Source organism: Macaca thibetana, chromosome 1, assembly GCF_024542745.1.
Source record: "Macaca thibetana thibetana isolate TM-01 chromosome 1, ASM2454274v1, whole genome shotgun sequence".
Taxonomy (NCBI): Eukaryota; Metazoa; Chordata; class Mammalia; order Primates; family Cercopithecidae; genus Macaca; species Macaca thibetana.
In genome coordinates, this window is record NC_065578.1 from 122,034,272 (window position 1) to 122,057,547 (window position 23,276).

A 23,276-nucleotide genomic window follows, 5' to 3' on the forward strand; every position below is an offset into this window, starting at 1 on the left:
ATATCAAACTTGTCCTCAAGTTAAGTGAAAAGCCAACATGGGCCAGGTGTGGTGGCTCACGCCCATAATTCCAATACTTTGGGAGGCCAAGGTGTGAGAATAACTTGGGCCCAGGAGTTTGAGACCAGCCTGGGCAACATAGTGAGACCCCATACACAAACACACGCAAAATAGCTGAGGGTGGTGACATGTACCTGTAATCTGAGCTGTTCAGGAGGCTGAAGCAGGAGGATCCCTTGAGCCTGGGAGTTTGAGGTTGCAATGAGCTGTGATCATGCCATTGCACTCCAGGTTGAGCAGCAAAGCTAGACCCTGTCTAAAAAAAAAGAAAAAAAAAAAACCTAACATGGGTCCCCAGTGGGGGAAAAGATGCCACTATAACATTGGTTTGCAGCAAGAAGTATATTAAGACACTGACCAAAATCCTTGTATTACTTATTTTGCTTTTATTTTTTGAGACAGGGTCTCACTTTGTCATCCAGAATGGAGTGCAGTGGCATGATCTTGGTTCACTGCAGCAAAAAACACTTGAACTCAAGCGATCCTCCTACGTCAGTCTCCTAAATAGCTGGGACTACAGACACGCCACACTATGCCCGGCTAATTTTTTTTTTTCTTTTTTTTTGAGGTGGAGTCTCACTCTGTTGCCCAGGATGGAGTGTAGTAGCGCTATCCCCATTTACTGCAAGCTCTGCCTCCCGGGTTCACGCCATTCTCCTGCCTCAGCCTCCCAAGTAGCTGGGACTACAGGCACCCGCCATCACACCCGGCTAATTTTTTGTATTTTTAGTAGAGACGAGGTTTCACTGTGTCAGGCAGGATGGTCTCCATCTCCTGACCTCATAATCCACCCGCCTCGGCCTCCCAAAGTGCTGGGATTACAGACATGAGCCACCATGCCCAGCCCTATGCCCAGCTAATTTTTAAAAATTGTTTGTAGAGGCAGGGTTTTGCCCTGCTGCCCAGGTTGGTCTCAAACTCCTGAGCTCAAGTGATCCGACCACCTTGGTCTCCCCAAGTGGTGGGATTACAGGTGTGAACCACTGCACCTGGCCTCTAAATCCATATAAATCAATTATTCACACTCTGAGCAGAATATTCAGGATTTTTTTTCTTATAATATAAATGATGTGGAAAACTGGAGGACCAAAGAAGAACATCAAGACTATCTAAAAGTGTTAAATTTTTCATTAAGAAGAGAATGACTTCATGACAGTCCTTAAGACAACGATAGAACTTGAGGAAATATGTATTCCTTGATGTTGTCTATGCATTTGCCATAATAAACAATGAAAATATGGTTAAATTTTAGAAAGAGATAGGCCTATGGTATTGTCACAAGAGTATACAAGTACTGAGAATGACTGCTGAGGGAGTGGTCTCCATTGGTGGTGACCTTCAGAAGAGACCTTGTGTTTCCACATGGCCTAGACACCTGGAAGGCAGAGATCCTAACATTCCATGACACCCCCACCTTCTAATTCTGTTATCATGACTCCAGACTGTTACCTGGCACTGGGTCTTACCTCTGGCATTCCTATCAGAGCCTGAACCACAGACAGTACCTTAGATTCTAAGCTCAGGCACTTTGTGCCTTGTTTTTGTGGCTGAGGATTCTCAGAGTTGTGGGATGCTGACAAAGTTTATCCCAAAAGTAAGTAATGAATCAGATCTGCTTTCTTTTGACTCATTTAAATCTTTGTTTAATGTAAAGAAACTTTATTGAGGTATAATTTACATACTATAAAATTTACCCATTATAATTGTACAGTTCAATAATTTTTAGTAATTTACCCAAGTAGTGCAACCATTACCATAATCCATGCATTTGCTTTTAATGTATTATTTGTTTGGGTTTATTCTCCCTAGGCTCTGATTCCACTTCCTCCACAAGCTTCAGCATGGCCGTATCTCCCACCACTTGTTCTGGTCCAAGGGCAGAAACGAGCATCCTGGAAACCAATCAGTACTTGCGCTCTGAACTGGAAAAATGCAAACAGAACTTCCGAGACCTCACAGAGAAATTCCTGACATCCAAAGCTACTGCCTACTCCCTGGCCAATCACCTGCAGAAATACAGTAGGTCCCATAGGGGCAAGGTCACCAAAGTGATAAATGATTGTCCATTTTCCTCTGTGAAATGAAACACTGCAGACTTTATTCTCTATCACAATTAATTTTATCCTGACTACTCTCCCAAAAAGGTAGAAGTGGGCATTTTACTCTCAATTTGCCAAGGACAGAACAACTGAGGCACAAAGGTGTAAAGTTTGCAGGGCGAGTGTAGTGAGGAATAGAGACCAAAACCTTGGTTTAGGCATGAAACTGTCTTTCCCTTCTCAGCAATGAGTATCAGCTTCTACAAACATGTAATATCACTGTTGGTTAAAACAGCTCAGGATTCAATTTAAACTTTTTAAAGAACACCCATTTGCACAGCACTGTGCCAACAGCACCAGGGGTGAAAGAAGAAATAGTATACCCTATCTGCCCTGAAGGAACTTAAAACTACTTATTCTCAACTGAGTCACAGATATGTGGAGATGCGAACTTCAATAGCAAACATGGAGAAAAGTCTTTATTATACCTGGATCAATATTCTCTTCCCACAAAAGTTCAGATAAGCCATTCCTCATGCTGTGGTTAGATTGAGGGTATTTCCAGAAAAATCAGAGACTTTGTAACACCCTTTCTGTCTCTCTCTGAGTATCAACTTTACGGACAGCAAACAACTGCAGGTGGACGTCCAGGATCAGAGCTATGAGACATATGGCCAAAATGAGAACAAGGCCAAGTGGAGCAGACCGCCGTTCTCAGTAGAAGGCCAGGCCAGTTTAAGAGCTAGTCCTTTCCTCTCCACAGTTGGCTCTCACATTTTTAAATTCACTGTAAAATCCAAAACCTGTTACTAATAGTCGGGGAAGGGAGAAGCTGTAATGACAGGGAAACATGGGAACAAGGGCATGAGAGGAACAGGGATATTAATTAGAAGAGGATTCTGGTTAACATTGAAATTGAATTTGCTTTCAAATTTCTGCAATTATTTTAAAATAAATCATTGTGTGGGAGGTAACTAAAAGTTGCTGTCTAACTTACTGTGATAGAAAAGTAAAGCCAAAAGCCCACTTACTAAAGAAGTGAAAAGATGAGCTTTGGTGTGTGGAAAAACTAGTTTAAAAAAAACTTCATTCATTATAATTGTAGGAAAAAAAAATTCTCAAGCTAGAGAAGAAGAATCATATTACCTAAGACCTTAGTATAAAGGTATTATTGTGCAGTGATTAAAGAGCATATACCCTAGGGCCAAATTTCCTGGGTTCAAATCTTACTCGTCGTCACTGTGCCTCAGTTTCCTCATCTGTAATGGTAATAGAGTAGTAACTACCTGTTTGGATAGTGGTGATGATCATATGATGATAATTCTTAAAAACCTACTGCAACAGTACCATGACAAACACTACGTGTTGGTTCTCCCTTCAAAATACCACCTATTAGCTTTTGGGCATATATCATTTGGATCTTTCTCCTCCATATACAGCTTTACACAGTTGTATACAGATAAATGTTTAAATCTTTGAAATATTTTGGGATTATTGAAACTCTTGAAGCAGGAGAACCATCAGTCCTACAGTTCTTAGTATCTTCCCAAACACAGGAAGTGACACAGGAAGCCATTATTTCTTGGCCTTATGTTCATGTTTTATTTAAGAGGCTGTAAGGTTTGGTAAATTGGCCTTAAGATTTGAAGTCATGGCCAGGCACATTGGCACACTTACTGTAATCCCAGCACTTTGGAAAGTCAAGGTGGGTAGATCATTTGAGGTCAGGAGTTCGAGACCAGCCTGGCCAACATCGTGAAGCCTTGTCTCTACTGAAAATACAAAAACTAGCAGGGTGTGGTGGTGCACACTTGTAATCTTAGCTATTTGGGAGGCTGAGGCAGGAGAATAACCCGGGAGTCAGAGGTTGATGTGAACCGAGATCATGCCACTGCACTCCAATCTGGGCAACAAAGTGAGATTCCATCTCAAAAAAAAAAGAAAAAAGAAAAAAAGATGTGGAGTCAGACCTCAGGGGATGTGAATTCTGACTGTCTCATTCCAGTTGAATCATCTTGTCAAGTTGTTTTATCAGCCTATGGGTTCTTCTTTCCTCATCTCTAAAACGGGGAGTAGTTGAGAGACTGAGGAATAAAGATATGGAAATCCTAGTGTAAAGCCTGGTACTGGGGATACTTTTATCCTTGAAATAGACCCTGCTTCCTGTCCTGCAGGCAGTGACCACAGCAGCACGTCCAGCCTTCCATGATGCAGGCATGTCTGCCTTTTCTCAGAGTGTGAAGAGTGCAAAGACCTTATAGAATCTGTGCTGGAGGAGGAGCTGCAGTTTCAGGAGAGGGAGCTGGCTGAATTGCCGAGGCCAGCTGCAAGGGTACCTCTGTGGGAAGTGTATAAATACCGTTTGAAGTGGGGCAGCCTAGGCTGGTAGAACAAAGAGAAAATTTGTGCAAGGAGAAGGGCAGAAATGTATGAGGCAGACACCTGTAGTCCCAGCTACTTGGAAGTCTGAGGCAAGAGAATTGCTTGAACCTGGGAGGCGGAGGCAGAGGCAGAGGTTGCAGTGAGCTGAGATCACATCGCTGCATTCCAGTCTGGGCAGAGTGAGACTCTGTCTCAAAAAAAAAAAAAAAGAAAAGAAAAGAAAAAGAAAGAAAAAAAAAAGAATTCAACTTGGGAGTTCCTCACAGGGATTCTAAGAGATCTCTCCTCTGAAACTTCTATAATCTATTATTCACTACATTCCCTCTTACTCCTCTTTCCCACCTTAAGATACATGATCCCTTAATTCAGGCTCAGGCTAAAGAACTGACCCACTTTCTACAGAAGATACAGGAAGGGAGAGGTGTCTGCTACCTTTTCACCCAGCATGTGAAGAACACAGTCAAGTCTTTTGGGGGCCTTCTCAGGAACACCGGCATTGCCTACTACCAGAGACAGAGATTCTGTGAGCAAATGGTACAAGGAAGTCAGCTGACAGAGATCCTTGTCAGAAAACTGGCCACAGGTAAGTTGGCTACAGGCTCTGAAGACCCTTAGCTCCTCCCAAGTGCCCCAAAGTGGGGAGAAAAAATGCAGAGTTATCTCCATTGTAAATTTTATCTTAGTTTTGACTATGGTCCTTAATCTGCATTCTATTGTTTTCTCTTTAGAGCACTCAGGTAATCACTTTGCATATTCTTTCAAGAGTTCTGAGTTTTGTTTTTTATTTTGAGACAGAGTCTTGCTCTCTTACCCAAGCTGGAGTGCAGTGACACAATCTTGGCTGACTGTGATCTGTGCCCCCTGGGCTCAAGCATTCCTCCAACCTCAGCCTCCCAAGTAGCTGGTACTACAGGTGTGTGCCACCACGCCTGGATGACTTTTGTATTTTTTGTAGAGACAGGGTTTCTCCATGTTGCCCAGGCTGGTGTTGAACTACTGAGCTCACGTGATCCACCTGCTTTGGCCTCCCAAAGTGCTGGGATTACAGGTGTGAGCCACTGTGCCTGGCCTGAGAGTTCTTAGTTTCAATCAGTAAGAGAGATAGAGTGTAGTGGATTACTTCATCTTGATGAGCATAAGAACTCAGCTTCACTTCTGGAAGATATTTTCACTGGGCGTAGGATTCTAGTTGACAGTTTTTGTTTTTAAAGTGTTTGAAAAGTGATATTACACTGTTTTCTGGATTACATTGTTTCCAACAAGAAGTCTGCCATAATTCTTATTTTTGTTCCTCCGTACATAATATGTCGTTTTTCCTCTGGCCACTTTTGAGATTTTCTATTTATCACTGGTTTGAAGCAGTTTAGTTAAGACCTTGTATAGTTTTATCTTTTACATATTGTTTTACTTTATCTAGTTTCTTGCATCTGCATGTTTATAGTTCTGATCAAATTTGAATAATAATGACATATATGTCTTATACATGGCATATACAATATATTATATATGGCACATGTATATCAAATCTATATAATATATATTCTCTTCTTTCTCTCTAGCCTCTCATTCAAAGACTCCAGTTATATTTGTATTAGCTGCTTTGAAATTTTACCACAGCTGACTAATGGTCTGTTCATTTTTGTTGTATCTTTTTTTTCTCTCTTTGTTTCTATTTCCATGTCTTGAAATTGGTTAATCTTTCTTCAGCAGCATCTGCTGTTAATCCTATCCAGTGTATTTTCATCTCAGACTTTATTTTTCATGTAAATTTAATTTATATCTTTTTTAAGGCCTTCTATGTAACTCTTCATCATTTCATATTTTCCCCTAGCTTGTTTATTTTATTTTATTCTATTTTTTGAGACAGAGTCTCGTTCTGTTGCCCAGGCTGAAGTACAATGGTGAGATTTCAGCTCACTGCAACCTTCGCCTCCTGGGTTCAAGTGATTCTTGTGCCTCAGCCTCCTGAGTAGCTGGGATTCTTGTGCCTGCAGCCTCCTGAGTAGCTGGGACGTGCCTCCACACCCAGCTAATTTTCATATTTTTCAGAGAGATGGTGTTTCACCACATTGGCCAGGCTGGTCACCAACTCCTGACCGCAGATGACCCACCCACCTTGGCCTCGCAAAGTGCCAGGATTACAAGCATGAGCTGCCACACCTGGCCTAGCTTCTTTAATACAAGGAATATAGTTATATTTGTTTCAATGTCCTTGTCTACAGATTCTGTCATCTGTGTCCTTTCTATTGATTTTTTAATTCTCACTTGATGTGTCCTTTCTAAGTCAGTTTAAGCAGATTGATTTTTTTTTCCCCCTTCTTATCATGGATTACAGTTTTCTGTCTCTCTGCATTCCTAACATTATTTGATTTGGTGTTAGACATTGCGAATTGTAACTTATTGAGTGCTGGATTTTTTTGCATTTTGTGTTAAAACTATTTTAGCTTTGTTTTGGTATACAATAAAGTTACTTAAAATCAATTTGCATCTTTTAAAGCTGGCTTTTTAAATTTTTTAGGCAGGATAAGAGCAGCTAGTAGTCAACCGCTATTTTTTTTCCCACTATGGAGGCAATATGACTTTTAAGAAAATAGACCTTATTTTTTAGAGTAGTTTCAGATTCACACCAAAATTGAGCAGGGAGTACAAAAAGTTCCCATATACACCCTGCCTGCACACATGCATAGCCTCCTAGGCTATCAGCATCTCTCCCCAGAATGGTACATTTGTTACAGTTGATGAACTTACATTGACATGTCATTATCACACAAAGTCCATAGTTTACACTGGGGGCAACACTCTTTTGAAGGTTCTAAGCTAGTGATCTCCCACAGATTTGGCACCAGGGACTGGTTGCATGAAAGACAATTTTTCCGCAGACAAGGTGGGGGTGGGATGGTAGGGGTTGGGAGTTGGGTGGTTTCAGTAGGAAACTGTTCCACCTCAGATCATCAGGCACTAGTTAGAGTCTCATAAGGAGCGTGCAACCTAGACCCGTGGCATGTACAGTTCACAATAGGGCTTGTGCTCCAATGCTAATCTAATGCCAGTGCTGATCTGACAGGAGGTAGAACTCAGGCCATAATGCTTTCTGGCTGGCTGCTCACCTCCTGCTGTGCGGCCCCGTTCCTAACAGGGCATGGACCAATGCTGGGGGTTGGCGACTCCTGTTCTAAGCAATGCTCCCTCTATTAAAAGGGATTTTCACTCTAGCTAATGGAAACACCAAATGTTGCAAACTCTGTGTGAACTACAGAGATTATTCCTTTTGGGAAGTTCTTTTCCCTGCTTTGCATAATTTCCTCAAATTCATGTACTAATCAGTACTTAGCTGAAGATTGAAGACAGATATCCAAGGCATTCTGTCTGTGCAGCAATCTAGTCTCTAGTCTGTCCTGTGATGTCTACCCACCCTGACTTCTTCAAACTTACTACCAGGCTCTGCCTGGGTCCTCCCTCCCTGCTTTGCAGTTGACAATCTCAGGAAGTAAACTGGAGCAGTCACAGGACTCATCTCTTTTATTTTCTCTCTCTCAGGGATCACTGTACTGTACTGCACTATATCCAATGTTGAAGCTAGAGTTTAAAATACTTTTTCCAGTTTCTTAGTTGCTTAAGGTGGAGGACAAATCTGGTCCCTATTACTCCAGCTTGGCCAGAAGCTGAAGTCTCCGTTCAATCTTTGTGGTCAGAAAGAACAGTATGACAGAAGGCAGCCTGTTAGAATGGGAAGACCCCTGGACTAAGAATCAGAATTACCTAGGCTCTAGCCTCAGCGCTGTATTTACTAACTTTGTGCAAGTGATTGATCCTTCTTGAATTTCTGTTTCCTCATTTGTAAAGTGGGTCAAATCATAATTCCACGGCTGCTGTACAGATCGGTTGAAGTAGTGTCTTAATGTTCATGAGTGTATTTCTCTTTCAGGGTTATTTATTTATTTATTTTCAGGTCCCGATAAACTGTCCAAATCTTTTGGAGTTAGTTTAGGGACAAGATATAGTAGAAACTGATGTTAGAAAAGTTGATTTATACTGGAATATTTTTCACAGAATCACCCCCAATTTTCACTAACAAACTGAGAAGAAGAGAAAAAGAATTACCCCCAAGAACATTGGAGGAAGCACAACAGGGACAGACTTGAAGGCACCTGGGCAGTCCTCTGGTTTTGCAGTAGGGGTAGGACAGGGCTATGTGTCCTCTCAGAGACTGGAGCAGGTTCTGTGTGTGAGTAGCAATGGGAACAGTCATGGTCTGGCAACCAGCCTGTGGTAGGAAGGAAGGTTATAGCTGGAGAAGTCCAAAGGGCAGCCAGGCAAGTATTCTTTGAGCTGGGGAACAAAAGACATTTTAAACTTTTTGCTCTGCTTCAGACAGCTGATGTCATGGTGATGATTCACCACATCAGGAACACCCTGTCCAGTGGGCTCAGGGAAGCCCACCAGGCCACTTCTCTAAAGACACAACCTGAGGCCTCCTGCAAAAATTCTCACAGAGCATTCTGAACACACATGTAAAGTGTTATGTCCCTGATCATATAGGCCCCATGTGTGCAATGTGTGAAATGGGACCTGCTTAATTTCTGACCAGCTCTTTCTAATTTTGATTTGCAGAAAATCACAATGGTAAGAAAAATGAAGACAGGCAAAAGCTACTGGCTCCCAGGTAACTCTGAATGATGAAGGGGCTGATAATGGACTGACCAAATCTAAAGAGAATTCCAGAAACAAGGGTTCAAGAGGTTAAAGGTCCCAGATCTAGAAAAAGCAGAAACTGCTGAGTGTACCTCTTTTTGTTGACTGATTATACAATGTACCCTTTAAAAAATGGTTCTCTGTTCTCTTTGCAATTCTTGTATTGGTTCTTATTTCCTAGTAATTTCTCACACTTAGTTAACTAGTCAGTCTTACTGAAAAGTAAACTAACCAGGGATCCCTGGTTTCTGTATCTTTAAAATCTATATGGTTGCAAACCAAAGTGAGATGCCTATCTGGTTTCTGCACAGTTTTCCTGAATTATGTTGGCAGACGTTTTATAGCCAGAAAATTACCTTGAAAATAAACTGAAACCATAGCAAGTATTTAGAGCTAGGGGTCTAAAATCTGCAAAAGCCCTGGGATGTTACGTTGTCTCAAGAGCTGGTATTCAATGGACCACTCCACATCATATGAAATAAAATTTGAACACAGCATTTTGAAGCCAATAGTATGAATCTCTGTGTGTCCTGTGTGCCCTGAGTGTATTTTAGAGTAGTTGTTGAGTCTGCCTTCTTATCTGTGTGTTATGAGGTCAAAGCACTGATCACTTGCTGTTTTCACTTCTATACTAACTCTTGGCCCACTATACTCCCAGTCAAAAGTGGATTGTATACTTCCTCTTTGATATGATGGTCCATTTGGTTTTGGTGCCTCTTCCATGAGCTTCAGATCAGAACTAGCTATGAAGCTGTGGTTCCAGGCTGCCTTGGTTTAATCCCTTGTCTTGCCTACTCCACCAGGCTCAGGAGGAAGGTCTAGGAGGAAGAAATGGATGAAGTCCTGGAGGACTCACTAGATGAACAGCATTTGACTCATTCCAGCTGCCATGTCTCCCACCAACTTCCCAGCAGCAATGCCTTCCTCTTTGATGCACAGGAAGACTCCTCTGCTCTGGATATACAGTGAGTGCTCCTTTGATAAGAAAAATAAAGCTCCATCAATCTCTCAGTAGCTCCTACATTCTACATGCTCAACAGCTCTGTCTAAACTGAGAGATGTTATTCTCTGCATGCAGGTCCTAAATACTCACTTTAAAAAAGTGATTAGGCTGAACATAGCTCTGGGATCAAGTCTCAAGTACAGTTCCCTGTTGGGTCAAGTAATTTGCTCTGCTCCTGTCCTCACCTCAGTTCCTCTGACCCCAAATGGCATCTGCAAGCTGGTATACTCAAAGCAGGCCAGAATGGAGAGAGTGAAGAGATTATGGCAGACTCTCTGCCACTACTGCAGCACATGTACAAATCCGTTTAACAGATCTCCTTCTTTAAAATGGGATATCTTATCTTTCCTGAAGAAAAAAAAAATTTATATATATATAAATTATATATATATAAATATATATTATATATATAATATATATAAATTTTATATATATAAATATATATTATATATATAATATATATAAATTTTATATATATAAATATATATTATATATATAATATATATAAATTTTATATATATAAATATATATATATATAGAGAGAGAGAGAGAGATAGGGTTTCTTGTTCTGTCATCCAGGCTAGAGTGCAGTGGCATGATCTCAGCTCACGACAACCTACAACCTAGATCAAACGACCCTCTCACCTCAGCCTTCTGAGTAGCTGAGACCACAGATGATGCCACTACTCCCAACTATATTTTTGCCTTTTTGGTAGAGACAGGGTCTTGCCTTGTTGCCCAGGCTGGCCTCAAACTCCTGAGGTCAAGCAATTCGCCGACCCCTGCCACCTAAAGTTCTGGGATTACAGACGTGAGCCACCGCGCCCAGCCTTCCTGAAATATTCTTGATGATTATAGTTCCTGAAGAGTTTTCCCAAGCTGTTCTAGCCATCCCAAGAATGTTGGCAGGCTTGTCCATATGTTTGGAGGTGCAATTATAATTTCAAGCTCCAGTCTCCATCTCCCCTCAGGTGCTTGCTTTCCCATAAGGTTCCATCTGACTACTAGAATATCAGGGGACTTCCATAAAGAAAAGACTTTGGTCTTGGCAACCCTTTGGTAAATAGCCCGGATTCTCAATCTTTGTGCAGCACCAAGGTATTTTTACGATCTCTGTTAGTTTAGTCTCAATGTTGTAATTCAATCTAAATAAACAACGAGGCTATCTGCTGGAGAAAAGGCTGAATCTAACAGCAATGCCACCAGCATGCCCTCTTCCCAGAATAACTCCACACTAGCCATTGGAGCTTCTTTAGGTATGTAAGAGCCCTTTGAGTTGGTAGTCTCACTGCTGTGTGTATAGATTAAAACTTTGACCTATATCTCCTCTCCCTTACTTGAATGTTTGACTTGACTTTGGGGCAAAAGTTTGGATTGTTAGGGAACTATATGCTTTATATACTCTTCTATGCAATAGAAAGAGACTCATTGAGCTTTCATAGTAATATAAACCATATTAGGTTTGTCATTTTGCCAGGGATGGGTATAAGTGGCTTTTATTACTCATACCATCCTCTGACAAAGGCATCCTTATTACTCTTTCCAATTTCACAACAAGGTGCAGAAGAAGGTCTTTACCATCTGTTAAAGATGTTCAGGGCTGGGCACGGTGGCTGACACCTATAATCCCAGCACTTTGGGAGGCCTAGGTGGGTGGATCACTTGAGGTCAGGATTCGAGACCAGGCAGGCCAACATGGTGAAACACCGTCTCTACTAAAAATGCAAAAATTAGCCAAGCATTGTGGTGCACACCTGTAGTCTCAGCCACTTGGGAGGCTGAGGCATGAGAAACCTTTGAACCTGGGAGATGGAGATGCAGTGAGCTAAGATGGTGCCTCTGCACTCCAGGTTGGGCGACAGAAAGAGACTCTGTCAAACAACAACAACAACAACAACAAAAAAGATGTTCAGGAGAGATATTTTGTAGAGAGCAAGATATTCCCTAGTACCTATAAGTTATCTCAAGGAGGTGGTCACACCTTTCCTAGTGCTAGAAAAGCCCTACTCAGGGACCTTCAGTGTTTTCCCACCTCCTGTCAACCTGCCTTATACTTCCCATATCTCCCTGTGGGAGGCATCCCTGTGGAGTCTGCTTAGCACTTGGCCATGCTTTGTTTGAAACCTTAAAAGCTCTTAAAGAAAGTTGCCTTATGTTCCCTGATGAGAAGATGAAGTTGGCAAAAGCATGGTGAAGGGCAGGGATCTTGATGAGAGGCCCCTGACTACCCCTTTAGTGATTGGCATTCTTCATTTCCCATCTCATTCCATGTCCTGGTGGAACGGCTGCAGAAGATGAGATCCAGAGCCAGCGGCAGCACCTGAAGGAAACCCTTTTCATCAACAACTGCCTGCGAGAAAAGCTGGAACGTCATCTCAACAGCTTTGATGAACAAAATGGTAGGAGAAGCCCAAGTCGGTCTGCTTCTGGCAATATGTATTGTTCTAAAGGCATGTGACTGGGGCAGAGTTTTATAGATTTCAAGCACTTTGACATACTTTACTTCACTTATTCATTACAAATGTCCCAGCTAGAGAGTTAGGGCAGCTACTATCATTCCTATTTATAATGAATATATAGGCTTAAAGATTTGCCTCCATCTTAGAGGTGTCTACCTCTAAAATCATTCTTGTGATTCCCAGGCTGTCTGCTGTCTTCTCTCTGCTTCTGTACACCGCCTGCTGTCTCTCTGCTTCTTACGTGATTGGCATTCAGTAGAACCCAGGTTTCTGAGCACCTCATGTAGCAGAATGAGAGTCTCCTCTGCTGCCATCCTCATCAGCTTCCCTTATGTCTTGATTACTCTTCATTCTACCACCCCAAGGTGGTTCTCTCCAACCCCCTCCTCTTCGATTGCTCTCACACAGAGGCCATCATTTCGTAACATTGTGCTGGGCCAGAAGAACAGTAACCAGATCCCTTCCCATACCAAAGCAGCAACTATTTCAGGAAAGCCTCCTTCATATTTCAGCCATTGGACATGATAATACATGTGACGTGCTGGCATTGGTTGAGAATCATGATTAAGCTTCTGTCCCATCACACTAAAGTTCCAGCCTTGAGTCCCCATGGTTTTCTCCCTAGGCTAAGATAGAGAGGAAGAACATGGAATGTGCAGAAAGCATTCTCTTAAGCAAACGTGTATGACTTGCCTAAATTGTAATTATTACCTGGAACAGGATGCACCTCTAACCTCTACAGGCAGATCATAGATTCCGTTGTCCAGCTGTATAATGAAAACAGAGTTCTCAGAGAAGAATACCGGAGACTCCCCCGGCTTGCCTGAATCAAATTTCCAGAGGTAAGTGGTGAAAGGTCACAATATGAAGTCACTCCCAGATGGGTCCCTTCTCTTGTCACACCCCACTGTAGAAACAAAAGAGGACAGGGAGGCCAGAGCTGCTCAAAGCCTTATAACCCACAATTCTCATAGTTATTCTCAACTTAGAGACGGCTGCTTTCTAGATGCACCCCCTCCAAGCCCCCAGACTGCCAGCCTCCAGGATTAAGTAGCTCTAAGAAATATAGTATTTCAGTGTACTCACACTCCACTATTGCAAATTGGAGAAGAAAAGGACAAGCTTAAAAGGTGAAAAGATTTAAGAGAACAACATTGTGAAACCCCGTCTCTACTAAAAATACAAATATTAGCAGGGCGTGGTGGCACGTGCCTGTAGTCCCAACTACTCGGGAGGCTGAGGCAGGAGAATCATGTAAACCCAGGAGGTGGAGGTTGCAGTGAGCCAAGATTGCACCACTGCACTGTAACCTGGGTGACAGAGTAAGACGAAAGAAAAAGAAAGAAAGAAAGAAAGAAAGAAAGAAAGAAAGAAAGAAAGAAAGAAAGAAAGAAAGAAAGAAAGAAAGAGAGAGAGAAAGAATGAAAGAAAGAAAGAAAGAAAGAGAGAGAAGAAAGAAAGAGAAAGAAAGAAAGAAAGAAAGAAAGAAAGAAAGAAAGAAAGAAAGAAAGAAAGAAAGAAAGAAAGAAAGAAAGAAAAGAAAGAAAGGAGGGAGGGAGGGAGGGAGGGAGGGAGGGAAGGAAGGAAGGAGGGAGGGAGGGAGGGAAGGAAGGAGAGAGAAAGAGAAAGAAAGAAAGAAGAAAGAAAAGAAAGAAAGAAAGAAAGAAAGAAACAAGAAAGAGAAAGAAAGAAAGAAAGAAAGAAAGAAAGGAGGAAGGGAGGGAGGGAGGGAAGGAAGGAGAGAGAAAGAGAGAGAAAGAAAGAAAGAAAGGAAAGAAAATATTTAAGAGAACAATTATTTTAATTGAATACATTTTGTCAAGATTAAATCAACTTTCCCCTAGAGTACTGAAAGAATAAGCAATCATAATTTAGATTATAAGTTACCAGTCTTTGAGAAAGTGTGAAAACCAAAAAGGTGCCATAAGCCAATAAAGGAGCAAAAGTCTTAATTTTCAAACTGATGAAAATAAAGTACTAAAAAATTGAAATCGTCATAGTTCATCTTGGTCCTTGGCAAAATAAAAATGTATAATGTATTGATTCAAATTATAATATCCTAGCTACCTTATTGTGCCTAGCTCTTACCACTGAGGAGAAAAACCAATGTTCAGATTGGCACAAATGTTTACAAACCTGCAAAATCTCTTCAGCCTATCCCTTAAACTCCAGACTTGGTATTTACTAAGCTCTGCTGTGTACAATACCCACCTTAAATATCCATTCTTGCACAAGTTCTGTTAGGTATAAACCAAGATCACATGGGATTTTTTTTTTCCCCCTCTCATGCCTGTGTTTGTTTTTGCTTCCAAAGACCCTTCTGAGTTAGGACTGTCCTCAGACTACTGGAGTCTCTTAGTCACAAGCTTGCCTGAGGCTCAGAGCTGGCAATACCTGGGAGTTTATGTCAATCCCACAGCACCCAGCAACCCCGCCTGCAAAGTATTTACCCATGATTGTCAGGTGCAGGTGTATGAAGGTCCAGCTCCTTGACTTGAGCAGTGCCTTTGTGGTGAATTAGCTTTGAGAAAAGGGAATCCAGAGGCCAGCTTTGTAAAAATCCAGATAGATAAATGGAAAGAAATCTTTGCCTTGGCAGTCCAATTGAGAAAGATAGTGATTTACTTGAGACTGTGAAAAGAGAGACTGACATCTTCACTTTCACATGGGAAAGAAGCCTATGGTGAAAGAGAAACAAAGACAATGGTGGGAAATAGGGTGGGTCTACTCAGTAGCTTTAAACCATTCTGTCACATTATAAAGACTGGTGAAGTTTTTAACTAACACAAGTGCCTGGACTGTACACACAGAGATTCTGACTTAAATGCTTCCAGGTGGATGGAAGCCACTAGTAGTCTTAAAAAGCTCCCAAGTAATTTTTACATGTGGTTAAAGATGAAAAGGACCATCTATCCACTAGAATCTCAAGTCACCAGCATAGAGGTGTCCCAAATGTGCAGCTATCTCATAGAAAAGGCTTAACACCACCTATTGATGGAATTTGCCTTCCTCTCTCCATGGTCTTGTTTGCATAGCATGGAAAAAAGAGAAGAGAAAAAGAGGTCGATGGATAGATTGAACCTATAATTTGCCTACATAGAGCAGTTTCTCAAACTTTTCTGACCACAAGATGCAGTGAGAAATATCTAATTCTTTGTGATCATTTTTTAAAAAACCTTTTGCTATGTGTAATCCACCCTACCTAGTATTTAAATAAAGCCTGTAGTAGTACGCAGTCCACTATATTGATTTCACAACCCATAAGTGGTTAAGAATTGCAATTAGAAAATTTTTACTTTTGGCCAGGTGTGGTGGCTCGTGCCTGTAATCCCAGCACTTTGGGAGGATCACCTGAGGTCGGGAGTTTGAGAACAGCCTGACCAACATGGAGGAACCCCGTCTCTACTAAAAATGCAAAAAAAAAAAAAAAAAAAAAAAAAATTGGCTGGGCGTGGTGGTGCATGCCTGTAAATCACAGCTACTTGGGAGGCTGAGGCAGGAGAATTGCTTGAACCCCAGGGGCGGAGGTTGTGGTGAGCTGAGATTGCACCATTGCACTCCAGCCTGGACAACAAGAGTGAAACTGTCTCAAAAATAAAAAAATAAAATAAAAAGAGAAAAGAAAAAGAAAAGAAAGAAAGAAAAAATTTTCACTTTTGCTCAGATTTTTTATCAAGCAAAATCACAAAAGAACATTTACTGTAAAAGAACATTTACTATAAACATCTTTCTGTGAATCCTTATTTCTGTCCCAGCCACCATGACCCAATAATCTCTAGAGCCTGTTAGTGTTCTCCAGATTGAATCCTTCCCTCTAACTGCTCCTGAACTCTGTGATGTCGTGGAAAAGGTTTGAGGCCTCGATTCTCATCCCAGGTTTTTCACCTACAGATCACATGGTCTTAGCCTCTTGACACCATTGTCTCCTTATGGCCAAAGATGGAACTGTACTTGGGTGATATCTGAGCACCCTGTTGGCTTTGATGTTCTAGGGCATCTTCCCTTGGCACCACTCTCTTAATTAAAAGGAATAGGATGTGGACTTAGGAGGGTTATTTCTCTGCAAACTGTCCTCTCTTTGTTACAAGCTATTTCTGAATGTGCACATTTGAGGCTAAGCAAATCCCTTCCTGGAGGTGGGAAAGACCTTTATTTCTCTTCACAGGAGTATTATGGAGAGTCAGTTGATGCTGAGGAGGTGGTAGAGACTTAGCTAACTCATCTGCAGTGGCTTTGAGCAAGGCTTTTAGAATCATAAGGTGGCTGAAGTCCTGTGTCCTACACCACAGGCCAGCTAGTTCATTTCAGGAGACTTTCTTTTCAATCTATTATTACTATCTTTTTCTAGGCCAGAGATTATCTTCACTACCAGAGATTATCCACTTAACTGCACTCAGTTTGCACCTGGCCTGTATCACCACTTAGCTCTCAATCCAGCCTCAGTTAAGTATCAGCAAGACCTCACCAAAGGTTATTGTTTCGCTGTGTGTGTGTGTGTGTTTCAGGTAACAACTAATGTTGGAACTATCAAAAGCTCTTCTCTACTTTTAACAAAGCTTAGTCACAAACAGCTCCCCAGTTGATGAGAAAAACTGAAACAACAGAACGATTGAAAGTCCAAATCTGAAAGCTCCATCCCTGAGAAGCAAATTTTACAGCCACTCCAGATTTGTACTCCAAATAGATAGTTTGATTGTAGAAATCACATCCCTTCAGCCTGCAAATATGATAACTGCCCAAGAAACAGTGATACCTAGATTCATAGATAATCCCCTTTCCCCCAACCTATATATAACTGGAGTCAACAGCAGCTGGAGGAAAATGGCAAGGACTTGGAATCAAGATTAAGTTAGAATAACACTGCTGTAGACTGTTTATCAGCTCTTCAGCGTATGTCCGTTTTCCTTGAAGGATGAGCGTTTAGAAACCTCTGACAATAAAGTTTATTTTACACACATTCTCTTGCCTATGATTTCTTTGTACAAATCACAATTATAAAACTTTCTTGCTCCAGCTAAAAGCAGGAAACTCAATCACGAATGTATTCACTACATGTATACCACAAAATGATAGCAACCAGTCTGAATGCATCACTTGATTCCAAAATTAAATGTTAGCCCTCAGTAGTGAAACTACATGTATCTCCAACTCTGGAAGCCGCAGGCAAGATATTCCTGTTTCCTTGCAAGGAAACAGATCTATAAGCAGGGCAGCAGTGTCACACATGTACATTCCTGGGAAACCCAAGGAAACAATGACAGTGACGCAGGGCAGGCGAGCCCCAAAACTGGTTTGTAGCCTGGGAAATTTCTCCCAGACTGTTGTAGCCAAGGAAAGAATTCAAGGGCAAGTCGCTGGCGAGAGAAAGCAACTTTTATTGAACTGGTGCTGCTTCTTGCAGAGCAGGGCTAATCCATAGGCAGTGTGCCCAGAGTTGGTGCCTGTGGGCTGCTAGCTAGTTGTATTTAGACCCACTTTTAATTACATGCCTATTAAGAGGCAGGCTATTCAGAACTTTCTGGAAAAGGGGCAGGGAGTTTCCAGAACCATATAAAGTAACTTTCAGGTCATTGCCAAGGTTTGTTGCCATGACATTTGTAAACTGGCCATGTCCCAGTGGTAGTGTCTTTATGCTCATAAGCAGTGAGGGCAACTAGAGGTCACTTTCGTCATCATCTGCTGGTTCCAGAGGCTTCTTCACTGCGCCCTGTTTTGACCAGATCCTGCTCTGTTCAATGGGGTTGTGACTGGAAAACAACACCTACTGGTCTCCTACCTCATTTCCCCATCAGAGATTCTATACTCCTCCTTAATCTTAAAGGGCTTGCAGAAGGGTGGAGGTTCATCTTCTGTAACTGCTTCCTGCTGATGTTATGGGCATAAACCCTGCCTAGCATTGGAGAAGTAAACTCTCTGGATACCTGTTCTAAAAGGCCCAAAGGCAGGATGTCTTTATTTTCTGGGTCAGAAGAGGGGATGGGTTGAAAGCCTTGTGCCAGCATCATCTTTACATGGAATTATTGTAATCTAGAAGACACAAACTTTACAAGGTACAAGCAAGGACCAAAGATTAGTAATAATCTTGGTTTCTTCCAATGCCAAGAAGCCTTAGAGAGTCAGCAGCAGTAAAAGTGGGCAATGAATCATAACTTTTCTCACTGTTCATAATATCCCCCATAATCCCAGTATAATATGAAAATGGTGTTATCCTCAAGCCCTTCACCGTAATATCCAATAGATGTTAAGGGTACAGCATGAGATGATCTCGGCTGTACTTTAGCAGTTCCTCATTCATCTTTCTTGACATGTTTAAATTATAGATAATTTCCACCATCCCAAAAAGGTCTGTAGATGCCAGGCACGGTAGCTTATGCTTGTAATCCCAGCACTTGGGAGGCTGAGGTGGAAAGATTGACTGAGCCCAGGAATTTGAGACCAGACTGGGCAACATGGCAAGATCCCCATCCCTATAAATATTATTTTTTCATATTTAAAAAATAAAAAAAAATTAAAAAGGTCTGTAGAGTCCCTTTCCAGGCAATCCCACCCTTCTCCCCTTAGTTAATTACTATTCTGATGTTTATCATCATAGATTATGTTGCTCTCTTCTTCAAATTCACATAAATTCATTTTTTGTGTTATGCATTTTTTTCATGTCTTTGAAGTGTATTCATATTATTATATGTATCTGGCTTATTTGGATGTTACTGGTGAGTGTTATTCCAATATGTGAATACACCATATATTGGAATATGTTGGTGGACAATTTGGTTATTTCTAGTTTGGACTATTATGAAGACTGCTGTGCATGAATATTCTTGTAGAAATCTATTTATCAACAAATACTCTGTGTTTTCTTAGATTTTGTATTTGTCTTTATTTGGCATCTATTCATCACAGGACAATTACAATAACTGTATTTTCTTATTTTCTTTCTTTCTTTCTTTCTTTCTTTCTTTCTTTCTTTCTTTCTTTCTTTCTTTCTTTCTTTTCTTTTCTTTTCTTTTCTTTTCTTTCTTTTTTTGAGATGGGAGTCTCGCTCTCTCACCCAGGCTGGAGTGCAGTGGCACGATCTTGGCTCACTGCAACCTCTGCCTCCCAGTTCAAGTGATTCTCCTGCCTCACCTTCCCCAGTAGCTGGGACTACAGGCGCCTGCCACCACGCCTGGCTAATTTTTTGTATTTTTAGTAGAGACTGGGTTTCACCGTGTTAGCCAGGATGGTCTCGATCTCCTGACCTTGTGATCCGCCCACTTCGGCCTCCCAAAGTGCTGGAATTACAGGCGTGAGCCACCATGCCCGGCCCTTTACTTTTTTCTTAAAACAATTTATTGATGTATGCTTGGTATACTAAAAGCTGTACATATGTAATGAACACAACTTGCTGAGTTTGGAAATAAGTATAGACCCATTAAATCATCACCACAATGTACACAATAAAACTATTGAGCTGGGTGCGGTTGCTCACACCTATAATCCCAGCACTTTGGGAGGCCCAGGCTGGTGGATCACTTGAGGTCAGGAGTTTGATACCAGCCTTCCCAACATGGTGAAATACCATCTCTACCAAAAATACAAAAATTGGTCAGCACGGTGGCACACACCTGTAATTTCAACTACTCGGGAGGCTGAGACATGAGAATCACTTGAACCTAGGAGATAGAGGCTGCAGTGAGCTGAGATCGCACCACTGCATTCCAAGCTGGGCAACAAAGGGAGACTCCATCTCAAAAAAAAAACCAAACTATTTGCCACCTCCAAAAGTTCTCTCCCGCCCTCTTTGATTATTATTATTATTATTTTAAGTTTTATATTCTAATTGATACAAAACAATTATACATGTTTAGGGGAGTATATATAATATTTTGATACATGCCTACAATGTGTAATGATCAAATCAGGATGTTTAGGATATCCATCATCTCAAACATTTTATCATTTCTTTGTGTTGGGATCATTTCACATTCTCTCTTCTTAGCTCCTTTGAAATGTACAATATACTGCTATTAACTGTAGTCATCCTACTGTGCTGTTTCTTTTCTGAGACTCTACCTAACCCCTTGATGTTCCAACTGCTGTGGTTGTCTAAACTTTGTCCTCTATTTCTTTAACTTAGGAAGACAGTTTGATTTTGTATTGTAATTTAGCTAACCCAAGTAAGGTGGAGCAAAGTTTGTTTTATAAACTAAAAATAAAATCCTAAGTCCCCTAACTGACTAAATGGACCCCTGTTGGCCAACGAGACCCTAGGCAAACCTTCAAAACTGACTCCCAGGCCAAGAAGGAACAGGAGGCCAGAAAAGCCTTATTATATTCCCAGCCTTTTGCAGTTTAGACAAAACTGAACCGATATTAATGTTATCACAGAGATCATAATGCTGACAGAACGGACTCTTTATGGCAATAAGACACCAAATGATAAATAAGACACCATGCCAGGCAAGGTTAACTCATGCACCCCCTACATGCAAAGAATAAACTATGTTCTAACTGCCACAAGGTTTTTTTTCTAGCAGCTAAACAAGCACTGGCCTTGAGAATAGGGAGTGTTGAAGCACTTGCTGCTCACCCCTCACCAGATACTGAACCCCACTGTTCCACAAGCCATAACTACAGCCTTGACTGACAAGAGACTGATTTCAGTAACTTTCTTCTGATGAGAAGACCAGCAACCATGGACTGGTTCTGTCAGTTTTACAGTATCTGTGCATTTGAGTGCCTTTGTGTCCTGAAAAGACCTTTGTGTATAGGGACTAATTGTAATGCATTTAAATGCTAAGTATCCATAACAAGGTGAACAAGGTTGTATATTATGTGAATGTTTGTTCAATAAGCATGCATCAGGATCCCCTTCATAAATATTCATGAATCTTCCTATAACTTGTTGAATATGTATGTTAGGCCAACCCATTCAACTTAAATTCCTGTCTTGCCCCTCCCTCCCTCAAAGTGCCTGCTTCTGGGCTTCCTGGTTTCCCAGCCTGTCAGGAGGACCACCTTACACGCTGTAACTCTTTACAAGAAATAAATTCTCCTCTGTAACCTCACAAATTGTGTGGTTTTTCGGTTAACAGCTCTCTGCCGAAAGTTTGCAAAATGGGAAACTCACTACATGCCGTTCTTCCACATGTCTGCCTGCTTTTGTTCAGTCTTCCAGCACCTTCAAATATATATATATATATATATATATATATATATATGTTTCTAATTTATAGTCGTTATCTGTGGGAGAGTTACTCTGAAAGCAGCAAGCAGCCATTGCCAGACGCAGAACTCATTCTGTCAGTAATGACAGCCCAGCAAATAAGGCAGGAGCCCCACCCAGCTGTGGATCAATGCATGGCTGTATAACCTTGAACAAGCTGTTTAGTCGACCTCTGAAGTCAATACTGATGTGTGAGCAATGGAGATATGAAAAGAACTGGAGTGCTAGGGTGCCCAAAGGAGAAAAGAGTAGGTAACAAGGTTTTCGGTCGGGAGCATGAGAAACAGGCCGAGGGTCGCCATTAACTCCCCTTCTTCACCAGAGTTTTCTGAAACCCAAGACTACAGAACCTCTCCTGCATCTGAGCCTCGGGGCACATCGCAAGTTCCAGCAAAACGGGGGAAGATTGCCTGCTTTTTGGAGACCTTACAAAACACATATTCCATGACCGGGAATCGAACCCGGGTCGCGGCACTGAACCGAATCCTAGCCACTAGGCCACCAGGGAAGTGCCAGCAAGCGTTTTTCATTCCTGTTGCCTTCCGAAGGTTTCTCCAAAAGGTGAACCTACCCGCAGTGCTCACGAAGGCTGCCAAATGCACAAGTCAAAACTGATCTAGACGCTCTGAAGTCTGCTGTGCTCCCTGAGGAGTGCGGAGCCACTGGAATCGCAAGCAGCTTCAGACAGGAGCCAATGAGGCCATTAAAACCCTCAACAGAGGCATCTGTGAGTTCACTGTGGTGGCTGCAGACACCACGCTGCTAGAGAACATTCTGCACCTCCCACTACTGTGTGAAGACGAGAATGTGCTGGGTCTGCCTGGAATGTTTGTGCACTCCAGGCAGGCCCTGGGGCGGGCCTGTGGGGTCTCCAGTCCTGTCATCACCTGTTCTGTCACCATCAAAGAAGGCTGATTCAGTCCATTCAGCACTCCATTGAAAGGCTCCTAGTCTAAACCTGTGGCGTCTAAACCTGTGGCGTCTAAACCGGTGGCCTCTGCTGCACAATCTCTGCTGACTCCTCCCCCTGAGGTTATTTTCAGCTGCTTTCTATTGTTATATTATAGTACTAAGTCTGGTTTCTGGGGTTTTGTACAGTTTTTGTTCTGTTTTACAGGTTGTTTTCCCACTTCTCCCTGCCCACCCTCTCTCTGCCATCCTTCTCCTCTTATCCTCTCCATTGAAAAATGAAGAAATGTTCAGAACAGAAGAAGTACAGTGGTGGCACCATCAAAGGCAAGAAGGGCCAGGAGAACCTGATGGGAGCAGGGATACGGACCTGGTTCTAGCTTCCAGTCACTAACTTTCGACTGTGTGCAGGGTACAATGGAAGTAAACACCACCCACTATATACCCCTGTGCCTGGCATACAGAATCATTCATACATGTTAAAATGATCGAGGGGTTTCCTTTGCTTCTAGGGGACTATGGATCAT

General features: G+C 41.8%; 1 protein-coding gene across 1 annotated transcript; it reads left to right on the top strand.

Moving 5' to 3' along the window:
* Positions 1-1,901: 1,901 nt before the first annotated feature.
* LOC126952390 (neuroblastoma breakpoint family member 6-like protein) lies at positions 1,902-12,626 on the top strand. The gene is made up of 6 exons (XM_050786969.1): positions 1,902-2,079; positions 4,334-4,431; positions 4,791-5,064; positions 9,093-9,144; positions 9,977-10,138; positions 12,468-12,626. Exons 1-5 carry the CDS (start codon positions 1,902-1,904, stop codon positions 9,993-9,995), a joined length of 621 nt encoding a protein of 206 aa, XP_050642926.1. The 3' UTR covers positions 9,996-10,138; positions 12,468-12,626.
* Positions 12,627-23,276: the final 10,650 nt, after the last annotated feature.